Here is a 13,185-nt window from a genome sequence, read left to right as displayed (position 1 = left end):
AACATTTTCTTTGTGAGAATTCTGATGTAGAATTATTCCTTGTAATCATATACTTTTTTTTTTTGGATGCACAAACTTTTTTTTTCCCCCTAAAAAATTGATGCTACTGCATGCAAAACCAGATCCTGGTGTGCTCCGGAAGTTTAACACGTGGGAAAAATTTTAGCTCTGCATGTCAGTCTCCAGTCGTATTTATAACTGGAACCTTAGGTTTTGTCTCTAAGCATTTGGAAGGTCTTAATCTAAGACTCATTGGAATGAATAGATTGCATTTTCTAATCAGTGTTTGCAGCAAGCTGTAGATCAGCATTTATCTGTTTGAAAAAAAGAATTTTGAATAATCAGTTCTAAAACTACCAGTTTTGTTTAAAGAATTCTGCCTCTCCTATTACAGAAGATTGCTTGACTTTATCATCCAGGAACATTTTCCATCAGTAGCCCTGAATGATTCAAATAGATATCTGGTAAGTCTTTTTTAAAAGTTATTTTTATTTTCCACATGTGCATGTGAACAAAAATTATACAAAGCTTTTCAAACTTTTAAGTTTTAAAAGGTTTTAAAATTTGAAGTAAGCTTTCAGGTTTTATTAGCTAAAGTTTGTTAACTCTCTTCAGTAACCTACTTCTTGAAGTTGTTTTTTTATCAAAGTCAAATATGAACATTTTTCACCACTTTTCATTATGGAAATGTTTGTTGGGAAGCTTCCATTTTCTGTTATTTTTTTGTTCTCATACTGCTTAGATTTTAAGTGAGCAGTGGTCATGAAATGATGAATTATGTTTTTTTTATTGTAAATGTAATATATATACTACTAGTATATACACTAGTATATATAGTGTCTGTTTCTTTTTTTGACTTCCTAATTTCTTTTAGGGCATCTGTATGTACTTATTTAATCATAGTCTTTGCTGGATAAAGTTATTGTGCAGTCACATTATTTAGAATGTGAATGAAAAGTCCTGACAGACAGAGGTATACATTTAAAAATAGAATGTATGTCATATTTCTAAAGTGAATCAAATGTTTATGTTATCTATTGTATTCCATATTTTTGAATCAGAGGACTTGAAGTAAAAGTTTTATTTGATTTTAGGATTTTTTCTCTACAGTCGTATCAGAGACAGCAAATTTGATTGCATTGTGGATGTCTGTGGGGTTTGCACATGGTAAGCTGCAATAGATGGCATTGACTTTACAGGAATGACTCTTTAGAGTGATACACTTAGAGGTGGCTTTTATTTCTCACTTTGTTCTTCAGTTCTTCTGATGTCTTCCCCTACAGCGGTATCTGTTATGCATTAAAATACAAGTTTTTTCATAACAGAGTTAGGAGCTTCTGATCAGAATTTCTGCTCTTTCGAGGCGTGACTGTATCTGACAGAAGCAAGAATATGGGAGTAAGAATTCTCAGAATTGTTGTAATAGTCTGATGTACGAAGACCATATATTGATGTCATATAAAAGTTTAATTGCTCTGAAGTTGATGCATCCACATAAAAACCTGGCCTTTTATAGTGTTTAGGATACAGTACTGTCTACCTTTGTTTCAGATTTATGTTATGAAAAATAACTAATACAGCACTCATTCAACTTGCAAGGAAGTATCTAATGCTGTTTGCAAGATGCTGTTTCAACAGTGTGTAGAACTGAAAAGGAAACAGTGCCACCTAGGTATAGAAAACAGATGCAAGATAATGTAGTGAACAGTTTCTCATTTTCATACTTAAAATGCATGCCAGGCCAGGGGAAGAGAAAGTTTATTTTCCAGAGTCTGTCTTCTGAAAGGGAACTGCTCCTAAGTTCTCTAGATTCAGTGGATCTATTTCACAGCAACTTTTCAGGAGACTACAGGTGGAATTTTAACTTTTGTTTCTCCTTGTTGTTTAATTATAGGTGTGTGCAATACAGATAACTTCAGTTTATTATCCATAACAATAGATTATGGTCCATTTGGATTTATGGACTCCTATGACCCAAGTGAGTGTAGCACCTGTTTTTAAATATAATTTTTTATTTTAAATAAATCCTTTGTATTAATTTATGTAGTTCCTGTGTGCATGAAAACTCCCAGCATTATTAGCAGAAAAATCCCAAGCATGTGCATTGTGTGAAAAGTTTTAGGGAAAACGATATATCAGAGCCCAGTTTTATGATACGCTATACAGGTTGCATTTCAAGTGCTAAAAGTCTTGTTAATGAACTATTACTATTAAACCCATTTTCAGGAGAATGTTTCCAGTGAACTTCATCAATTAAATACAACTGAAACAAATCTTGCTTAGGTTTCCTGTTTATTTAAATACATGTTTATACATGTTACTTTTCCAAAAATACTTACAAATCCTGAATCTGGTTGTTTGCTTAGCCTGTGTGCTAAATAGTAGCATTATATGTAGTAAAAAACATTGAATCAGACATTGATTTTAGTGTAAAAATGGTCTTTTTTCTGTTTAAAGATCTGAATTTATTTTGTATCTTCAAGTAGGAAAAATGTCACTTGTGACACATGGGAACTTGTCCGTGAAGGATGTATTCCTTAGATTTGCAAATAATAGATCTTGAGTTAATGCACTGTAAATTAGTATCCTTGGGATCTGATTTTAAATATTTAGTAATTTTAGGGCTTTTATTAGTTTGCTGTGTAAGTATAAAAATTAATGCACTTCAGTATTTTAACATCAATTGTTTATTGTGATCACTCTGTTATGGAAAAGTAATGTTTTGTTTGAAACAGATTTTGTTCCAAACACATCTGATGATGAAGGGAGGTATAAAATAGGAAACCAGGCAAATGTTGGGCTGTTTAATCTGAGCAAGCTGTTACAAGCTCTAAAACCTTTATTGGATCCCAGGCAAAAGCAGCTGTAAGTAATCCTTAAAATATCTTAATGCTTAATGCTTAAAAGAATGGGATAGGAGACCCTCTAATCACCACGTGCATGGGAAAGAAAAGGATTAGCTTTTAAAATCTTTTTTTCTAAGTGGAAATTGATTCTGAATTAATTATTGGCCAGAATAAGGTTGGAAGGAAGGAAAAAAAGTTTCCGTTGGTCATAAATAATAGCAAAATATGACTGGAAGGTGGTCCTAGACGTCGTGTGGTCCATTCTCCTTTCACTGAGGTAGGACCTTTGCCTGTAGTTTTCTATTCTAAGTTTGTCTAGCTTGTTCTTTAAGATGCTTACTTATGAAGACCATACACCCTCCTGAAGTAATGAGACAGTATTCTAATATCCTATTGTAAAGATTCCTAATACGAATCTTCTTTTGTGCAGTTTAAACTGACATTTTACTTGGTGTGAATACAAAGAACAATGTATTTTTGTTCTTTGCAGCAGCTATTTATGTATTTGAAGCGTGTTAAAATGTTTCTCCTCAGTCTTATTCTCACTACAGATCTCACTTGTTTCAGAATATCGATGTTTGTGAGGTATCAGACGGAAGTTTTCATTGTTTAGTGTACAGTGGGATTGTACCCATGGTAGTATTTCAGTTCCACAGAATTTGACATTTCTTTTGTTTTTGCAGAGCTTCCCAGATTTTGGAGGGGTATGGTGAGCGCTATTACATGCGGTATGCAGTTCCAGAACTCAAACCTTGTAATCACCGTACTATAAATTATATTATGTAACAATTTCCTTACTTTGTTACTATTTTCAGTTTCACAGAACTATTCAAAACAAAATTGGGTCTTCTTGGGGAGAATGAGGATGATAACTATTTGATTGCTTTCCTCCTAAAAGTGAGTTTGCTTTGCTAATTTTGTTGGCACACATCTGAACAGATACCCCATACTTTAAAAACACTAATAGAAGTATCTTCTTTTCATTAGCTTATGGAAGATACAAAGGCTGATTTTACAATGACATTTCGACAGCTCAGTGAAATTACTGCAGACCAGTTAAAGGAACTCCATATTCCTGAGGTATTATTTCCAATTTTAGGAATACTTGATACAAAATAAGCGATCAAATTGCACATAACCCTGGTATAATAGAGGATGTCTCAAGCCATGATTTGTCTGGGAAATGTGTCATTGTAGCATTATTAAGGGACAGGGAGGTTTATATATCTGTGTCGTGCTACCGCCCCATGTTAAGCCTGTGTCTGGTAATGAAGGATACGTTAACGAAGAGTGCTAATGAAAGATACATTAATGAAGAGTGCTGAAGTCAGATTTTCAGCCTCTGGTACAGGTCCAGTATGAGTAGTCATAAATATTCATGCACAGGTGAGGATGTGATTTTCTTCACATTTAAGATGGGTCTGTTAGGAAGAACTTTTCCCCCTCTCTTATGTTTTTTTCCAGCTGCACACCAAAATTGACCTAAAAATGCCAGAATTCTTTGGAAACACTGCAGGAGTCCTTACATTCATTTAGTATTAACTGGAAACATTCTGAAATTCCTCCTAAAGCAGCCTAACCCGGCACACCTTTGAACAAATGCTTGACTCCCACACTCGCCTGTTATCCACCTGCCTGACCCCCAGCTCTTAGTCACTTCTGTAATTTTAACTCATTTTTATACCTAAATGTGGTTTTCATTATATTTTTGACTCCCATTCCTTTTAAAAAAAACACAATGTGATCAAAACTTTGTTTTGTTCTTGCTTTTAATTTCCTTTTCTTAACTTCTGCCCATTTTTTTCTTGTATATCTGCTGTTTACCTTCTTTTATCTGCGTCCATTTCTTTCTAATCTGTTCTTTCTCTGAAGTTCATTTTTTGTCTGTGAGCTTTGGCTACTTTTTCTCAACCAAGCAACATGAAGCAGCTGTTAGCTCAGTGCAGTCAGCCAGGGAAGCCTAGTTTGTGGTGGTTGTCCAACACTGGAGGCAGTAACCCCAAGCTCTGGTTTATCTCTGTTTGCCTTTTCCAAGTTCTGTCTCTTCTCCCTTCTTCCTCTCCTACTGTCTCTAGTCTTCTCCTCAGTCTTCTCCTATTCCTTTAGCCTTAAGTTTCTATTTGTCTCCACACCTTATCTTTCTTTATCAATATATTTTCCTTATTCCACAATTTTGGAAAATAAAAAAATCTCTACAAATAGATCTGATCCATGCACAAAAGTCAGAAGAGAGTAAAACCTCTAGTTATGTAGTCTAAAAAATGAAATAGATCAGACAATAAGCCAGACAATAAGGAAAAATAAGAGTGAAGTGCTGGAGGTGTTTAGGTAGAATTTGCCGTAACAGAGATAGATTAATATGGATGTGTCATGCTAGCAAAAAGAAAGAATTTTAATAAAGAGGAAAATATATTAGTAGAATTTTGGGGGAGAAAATTCCTTGAGGGGTCATTATATGTTTTCATTTTAAATCCTTTTAATATTCATTTACTTGCTTTGGTTTTTGCTTAACAGGAACAAAATTCTGATTACCCACCATGACTGTTTCTTTCTCTTTAGGAATTCTGGGCTCTCCAGGATCTGGGTAAACACAAGTTATTTTCAAAATGGATTGCTATGTACCTCTTGAGATTAAATCAGTAAGTCTGATGCAGTTTCAAGTGTAAAAATAACACCAGATGTGTATTTGCTGGAAGCAGGCGACTTTAATCTGCAATGATTTTCCATAATCTTTAGCAGATATGGTAAACTGGCCCAAACATGGCTTCATATGCCTTTTTTGTCTTTATGGTTCTAGATTGTGCTAGATTCCATAATAATTACTATTGTAGTTCTGTTTTGACACACAGGTATGTAAAAATGACATGTCTGTATTTTTTGTCCTTCACTGAGCAACCGATCAGATTTCTTTGGTTGATAATTTTTGTTAAAATACTAGTCCTACAGATTCAGTCCAAGAATCACAAATAGGCTTTGCAAATACATAGGAATGAATAGTGTTTCATTACTGGTAATGCATATATTTTTTACTATGTAATAATCCTACTTTAGGATGACTGGGGGTGAGAGTTGAACAGTTGTGAATACACAGACTGTGTTTGGAAACCGCTGGTGTTGCATAGATACAGACATGCATGTTAGAACTTCCTACCAATTCTTTTGTCTTAAATCAATAAAGAATGTAACGTGGTTTTCTTAGTGATAAATGGTATGCATGGCTGATAGTATTGAAAAGAAGTACGTATCAGGTACTCGGAAATTTTAGTCAGTAAATACAATTCTTTGGGGAAAAAAAATCAATACAAGATACAAAACCTACAAGAAAGTGTGCAGTTTTGTCTAAGTCTAATCGTTCTTAGAGATTCACACCTCCTTCCACTGAACACAAAAGCAGAACACTTAATGATTTTAATGCAAGTCAAATAAGATATTTCTAAAAATAAATAAGCATAACCCTCATTAGCTAAAGCACTTTCTTTTTTCTTCTTTTGTTTTGTTTTTCATGTATAGTAATGAGGGTGATTCAGACACGCGGAGAAGAACAAGAATGACCAGTGAGTAAAACACTCCAAAGGAATCATATGCTTGGAGATAGCAAATATCTATTTACATAGGTTATTTTTCCTTTTGAGGAGAACTAAAATGTACTGTTTTTCTGAAGAGGAGACATTCTCATTACACTGCTGCGAATCTTGTAATACTATACATTCACTGTGGCTATCTCTGGTTTCACCCACTCTTGTGATTAGAATCTAGCCATGAGTGTATGGCTAGACCTGTGAATATATATGTACTTTTTACATGAGTTAAATGATCAAGAAGTCCTTTGGCTACAGTGAGGCTCCCTTCCCCCTTAGGGATCCCCCTTTACCCTCCTTAAAAAAAAAAAAAAATCCTTAATTTAATTATCTGTGTTTATGAAGAAATTGGTCTGGCCCAATCCCCTTTTGTTGTGGATACAGTCGTGGTCATATCAGTTGACTGAGGCCTGAGAGCGTGAGATCTGTGAAATGCCTCACAACTACTAGTCCAAGCTGCTCTTCTCTAGATTCTGCTGGTCTGCAGTGACAGAGCACATGTCTGTTCATATTTTGGGTGATTGAAATCACAAGTGATGAAGACCTCATGAAGAAGACTTTTCCTATCAGTATCCACAAAGGCTGCTCTGACCTGTGTCACACCGTATGTGAATATAGACAGTGAAGCAATTGAATTCAGTTGTCCACATATGGTCTATTCCATATCAATCCTCATTCACCTACTTATTTATTTTCTTTTCTGTAGTTCTTTGTTTAACTTTTTATATTTCTTTTTTATCTTAATTTTTTTTACCTCCTTTTTTATGATTTCCATAAATCCTGGGGATTCAGGAGATGCAAGGCCTCCGGCTTGTTCCATGCTTTCTTTGGTGCTTGTGGAATTGATTCATTTTTTTTCCCCTTTTGATTCCCTTAAGAACTTAAGGTTATTATTGGCCTGTGGGAACATGGTTGTCTGTATCTTGTCGTGTCTTAAGACCTTAGTGTCTTGAAGTGGTGCTCCCCAAGTTGTAACTCTTCATTGCAAAGTAGGGTGTTCCTTGAAGGGGCCCCTAGGATTTGACTTCCTTGTGAGAGATGCCCTTCCTCTTCTGCTGCATCTGCTTTTCCTGAGTGCAAGCAACATCTTTTCCTTGATCTGTATTTCTTTCCTTTAGAAGTCTGTGAATGTGTCGGTTTGCATTGCTCAGAAGAACATTGTTCTTCTCCAGTGATGAACTTTTGATAACATCAGGAAAGATTCTGGTAGGCATCCTGTACTGGCACTAGCTCAATGGACTAAGATTTGTCTGAGTGTTCAAATAAGTCCAAATCCTTTCTACATGTTATAAAGAATTCAGGTTTCTGATAGGCACCCACTTTTTTTTTTCCTGCACCTGGAGAAAAAAAATCCTTACTTGTGAAAGGACTATCTAGTCATGGAAGTCAAAGGAAGGTACTTTGATTCTCCAAGTTATTCTAAATACAAAATGGTAGCGGTACTGCATTGAGCTGTCTATATTATTCAGGGGGAGATTTTTTTGGATCTGCAGTAAGCTGTGGTAAATTTGTGAAATTTGCTTATAAAGTCAATGAGCAACTGAAAATCTCTGGCCAAAAGGGAATGAAGGAAATGCAGGATATGATAAAATTCTGCACAAGGGGTATTACAAGGTTCAATGTTACACTGCTTTGCAGGGTATTTTGTTCCCATTTCTAATGGAAATGGCTCTACTCTTTTATTAGCTATTGATTGGCCGTTTTCTTTGAAAGCTTTAATTGATTTAGTAGGCAAATGGCAGATGATAGCACTGGCTTGCAGTAATAAGATAATCAAAACTACATAGGGCACAATTTATCATCACCTGGACCTTCAAGTTTGCATCCACATTTTCTAACCAAGGCTCTATCCATTTCTAAGAACACTTCTGACAATTTTACATGTATTTTTAGAAAGTTAATATGAAAACAGTTACCAAGAAGAAAGGTTTGGTTTATTATTTGTATTTTGTTAGGGTTAAGAAGTTTCAACTGTGGGATTCTGAGGCTCTTAGCTCAACTACTATTTCAAGTTTTTGAGCTTCCCTGTTTTTCTCAGCTAAAATTTAATGTGAAAACTGTCTAAACACACTTCTTATTTTTCTATGGTTTTTTAAATATGCTTTTGGAGAAAATCATGACATTCTGAGTTTGGGATGATCTGCAAACAAGCATCGTGTTTTTTCATCTGCACCTCAGAAGTACAGAAGACAGACGAAACAAGGAAAAGGTTTTGCCGCCAGGATCGCACTTGTTCTAGCGGTCTCAGTTTTGGTAGCAGTCCAAAACTTGATATGCAGAGATTCATGGTTAAGTTAGTTAACTTTTCTTCCGTGTAATTGGTCATCACTCTATATTCATACAGCAGAGCTGCCGAAATTTGTAACAGGCTACCAATGTTAATTTGTTATTATTTTATTTGAAGTTTAATTTTATTTTTAAAATCAACAAATCTTGTTACATTTTTGCTAGCTGCTCCATATGACAGTGTGACTGAAGTTTCTTACAGAGTGGTGGTGGTGTTCTCTTTTACATCTATACATTTAAATAGATCTCTTAGATGCCCCTTGTGGTATCTTTAATTTTTTTCTTTTGTTGGTTTAAGTATTTGCTTGTAACAGCTGTCACTTGTCAGTACAACTTACAGCAGAAATCTGGCTCAGCTCAGCCAATTGTACATTTTTACCCAGCTTTTCATGTTAAAGACAAAACTGTTGTGCCTCTCTATCTAGATTTTTATATGGGTTGGTATGTCCCACTAAATTTCGTCTTTAGTTATTGACTGACCTTGAATATATTGCCATTAACCTCATTATTCATCACCTTTCCCTCATCATTAGTGAGTGTAGTAAAATATCTTACTTCTCAAAGTATATTACCTTGAAGCATTTGAAGTTCATCACTTATTATCTTTATTTTTTTCTCTCTTCATTTAGTTTCTAGTTCTTAGTGGCACTTTATCTTTTACTGCCTAAACGTTGATCAAAAAGTTTTGACAATCCAAATCCCAATACAAGTCTATAATTGTATTTCTTCACAAAAGAAACGTGTAAAAAAAATAATTGTAGACCAGATCATAAAATGCTCATAAGGGCACAAAATTTCTTCTGCTTTGTCCTTTTCTTATCTGGCTTGTCTTAGTCTTTCATAATTATCTTGTCACTTGTGTTAATTACAGATATTTTTAACACCACTGCGAAACTTGTCAATTTGCAATTGTTAAGAATATATTTCTGGGACAAATATTCTCCTGCTAATATGAGTCATGGTTTTAATGTGAATTACCATTTTTTGTATGAGTCATATGTTAACTTCTCCACCTTTTAAATATTCTTTTTATATTGTTATCACACTATACTATTGAAAACCCATTTACTGGATTAAATCAAATGCTTGGCCAGAGCAAATTATCTTGCTGAGTGGGAAAACACTATTTCTATAGCAGTTAGGGCAGGGTGTTGTGACTATGTACAGGTTTTCAGTGTTCCAAATAGCTAGTCATATTTATTGGCTTTTGTTTAATACATGTGAGTACATTCAGCACAGCGGTAATATGAAAAAGAAGGTGGTCTCTGTCTGGATGGATTGCATCTCAGTCTTCGTTCTCATGGAAGTCAGCACCTGGACATTGTGCCAGAACGTTGTTCTATTACCTGGGCAGCTTTTATAAAAGAAGGAGCGGCAGCGCCACCAGAGATGCTTCTGGTTTCAGCCCATGTTCTGATTTTGTAAGAGGGCCTCACCTTCTGTCTTCTGGCAGGAACATGAGTGGTCAGAGTTCAGCACCTAGAGCAGAGAGTGATTTTTTTTTTTTTTTTTTTCCTTTTCTAAATAACGTAAAGACCCTTTGTGTAATGCTGCTGTATGTCAACTCTTGTGGCTTAAAATGGCTATCATTCAGTTCCAAACCTAAAGAATTGAATTGTATTGTGATACATAAAATAATCATGCAAGTGTTGTTTCACTGATTGCATAGCTTCAGTAAATTCTAGTTTGTTAGCTGTTTAAATGGCGCTTTTTAGAAACAGTGCTTATTATAGGGAAGTCTGTTCACTGCACTAGGCACTAATTCTGTATGGGGAGCTATTAAATATAAATAAAGTCCTGTGATGGTCTGACCACAAAACCTTGGATGGAGCCAGTCATAGCTTTTCAAAAGACATCAATTGTCTTGGTAGTCAGCTAGGATAAACAAGTTACAGTTGCAAGCTGAAGAAGCAGTACAAGGAGAGGCAAGAACAGAGTGATTTGGGAAATGGAACAATATCAAGATTAATCTTTTTATCCAAAATACTGTTTCTGATTGTCCCCCTCCTAATATAATTTATTATTTGTAAATAAGATTATAACAAATTGATTAGAGGAAATGGGTAGAGGGAAGTTTTAGATGGTGAGTTTGATGAATACCCTGTTTTCTCTAATAGCCTCTTTCAAATATGCTGTAAGGGTATTTATAAGAATATTTTATAAAGCTATGTGGATTTTTTGGAAAGAAATGTATAAAATATGAGGCTTGAACTATCATTTATTCATATAAAACCTACTGGAACATCAGTGGAAAGAGAAGGAACAGATGAAGTTTGCTTATGTCTGTAAATCACAGACTTTTGGTTTGAAGTCCATGGGTGATAATGCCTCTGCTATCACTGATTAATCTCTTCAGGTAATAATCAGCTACTGCATTTCAGAAATATGCAGACCAATGACAAATTAAGACTTACAATGCAAGCTTGAGATGTTTGTTACAGTTAATCTGTAACATTGTTTTGATCATTAATTAAAGGGAAAGCTTTCTGAAGCAGAATCTTAGGCTTTAATTGCAGAGCAAAAATAAGAGTTGTGTTGACATTATCTGCTAAAAAATTGCTAATAAAAGCCATGTGTGCTTATGAGAATTGTCCTCCGCACACAGTTTGACAGAACTCCTTTTATGAGTTGCTGACCTGTAAAGATACAGCCTGGGTTACTAATTCCGCAGTTTCTTTTTCAATGTCCCTATAATCTCCCTGCCACTAATTAGGCAGAATCAGCCAGGAACATGCCAGAGCAGCAGTGCAGCTGCCATGGGTGTTTCCCAGAAGATACAGCAGGCACTTGTGGAAAAAACTGGGCACTCCCCTCCTCCCAGGAAACTCAAAGGATACGACAAAGTTGAAAAAGTAGTTTCTAAAAAAATACAGCTGAAATCCAACATTAAAAGCTTTTATGGCTAAACTTTTGATATATGATGTAGAAGAAGGAATATCTGAGTACATATACTTTAATGAATAACTTAATAATTCCTTCAAATTACATTAAATAATGTAATACTCATTTTATGATCTCCAGGAATGTATTGACAACATTAAAATACGCTTTCCAACAGTGTAGCAGAAACCTAGGCCATGGTAAACTAATCACATTTCAAAAGTCTGCTGATCTTTATAACAGGTGTATCAATGTGGGGTTCCACTATCCTAACTTTTGTTTGGCACTTTGGCATTACTGATTGTGCAAGGTTAAAAAGAAATAGCAGCGCATAAAAATAAATTCATTCCTTTTCCTTTTTATGCATTTTTTCTTGATCTGCAAATTAAACCTTGAAGATTTCAATGAAACGTTTCAATGACTGTGTTTTGCTTTTGTTGAATATGTCTAACTAAATTTAACATGATTTACTTTTGGTTTCAGCTGTTAATCCTAGATACATACTTAGGAATTGGATGGCAGAATCAGCAGTGCAAAAAGCTAATTTTAATGATTTCTCGGAGGTAAAATTATTTATTTCTTTCTTGACATATTTATTAATAGACATAACTGTTAATTGAAGAGTTGTTGCATTTACACTTTGAACCTATGTTACACTTTGACCAACATTGTACTAATACCAATTACTATTAAAAATATTAACAAAACTATTAATAGTATTAATTACAACATAAATAGTAGTGACTATATTAATAGTAGTACTATGAGCCTATGAGTAAGCAACTCATGGAATAGTTTCTGGAGCCAGGATGGTGCGTAATAGGAAGTGGCAGAGACTTTTCTTGTTCGCAAGAAAAGTTTTTGTATAAAAACTTACCCATTTGAATTGCTTCCAGGTTCATCTCCTGCAGCAGATTTTACAACATCCCTTCCAGAGACAGCAGGCTGCAGAGAAAGCAGGCTACTCCCTGCGTCCCCCAGCTTGGTCCAAGGATCTTAAAGTAAGCTGCTCATCCTGAGAGAAATTTGAACGAGCAAGAACAATGAACAAGGTCAAAGCTCAGGCCTTCAAATAGGATTCATGGATCAAGACACAGGAGCTTCTCTCCCTTACGGTTTGTGGACTGGAGTCTGCTCCTCTGCTAGGCAAGACAAGGTCTTGACCAACTTTATATAAAGATGAAAGAAATGGACCACTATGTATGGTTGCATCAGCAAATTACATTGGCATTTATAACTCTGCCCTTCATATTCAGCTGTGCATTAGAGTCCCAATATTTAAGTTCTGCCAAACTGTCACACTTAACCTCTCAGAATTCATGACTGATCAGGTGGGTCTCAATAACTTTTAATGGCTGGTCAATTTAAAATCCATCTAAGCTAGTTTTAATCATACATTATTTTGATGAATGTTACACACTGTTCAAATATAATTGTATTCTGAAGACATAAATGTTCTCAAGTCCTTTGCAGTGTTGGAGCAGAGGATCATCTTACACTTAGACCTTGCCACCTTTTTTCTTCTTGACCTTGTTTTGTCCCATTAAATTGCCAACGAAGATTTAAAGGAGATTCAATTAAATAGTGAGCAAAGA

At 35.1% G+C, this 13,185-nt stretch overlaps 1 protein-coding gene across 8 annotated transcripts in view; it reads left to right on the top strand.

The window, feature by feature from the left end:
- The window catches only part of LOC104631323 (protein nucleotidyltransferase YdiU), a 21,934-nt gene extending 8,749 nt beyond the window's left edge, over positions 1–13,185 (top strand). For all 8 annotated transcript variants that reach the window (XM_075746402.1, XM_075746400.1, XM_075746401.1 and 5 more), the window contains exons 9-19: positions 395–464; positions 1,095–1,167; positions 1,895–1,978; positions 2,736–2,865; positions 3,530–3,574; positions 3,662–3,743; positions 3,834–3,926; positions 5,406–5,485; positions 6,357–6,400; positions 12,074–12,153; positions 12,487–13,185. In XM_075746402.1, the coding sequence (XP_075602517.1) occupies positions 395–464; positions 1,095–1,167; positions 1,895–1,978; positions 2,736–2,865; positions 3,530–3,574; positions 3,662–3,743; positions 3,834–3,926; positions 5,406–5,485; positions 6,357–6,400; positions 12,074–12,153; positions 12,487–12,609 (904 nt within the window). In that variant the 3' untranslated portion in view covers positions 12,610–13,185. The remainder of the gene's footprint in view (positions 1–394; positions 465–1,094; positions 1,168–1,894; positions 1,979–2,735; positions 2,866–3,529; positions 3,575–3,661; positions 3,744–3,833; positions 3,927–5,405; positions 5,486–6,356; positions 6,401–12,073; positions 12,154–12,486) is intronic.

The sequence above is a fragment of the Balearica regulorum genome, chromosome 2, assembly GCF_011004875.1.
Source record: "Balearica regulorum gibbericeps isolate bBalReg1 chromosome 2, bBalReg1.pri, whole genome shotgun sequence".
Classification (NCBI taxonomy): Eukaryota; Metazoa; Chordata; class Aves; order Gruiformes; family Gruidae; genus Balearica; species Balearica regulorum.
Note: the sequence above shows the minus strand (reverse complement) of the source record. Positions and strands in the feature narration are given on the sequence as shown.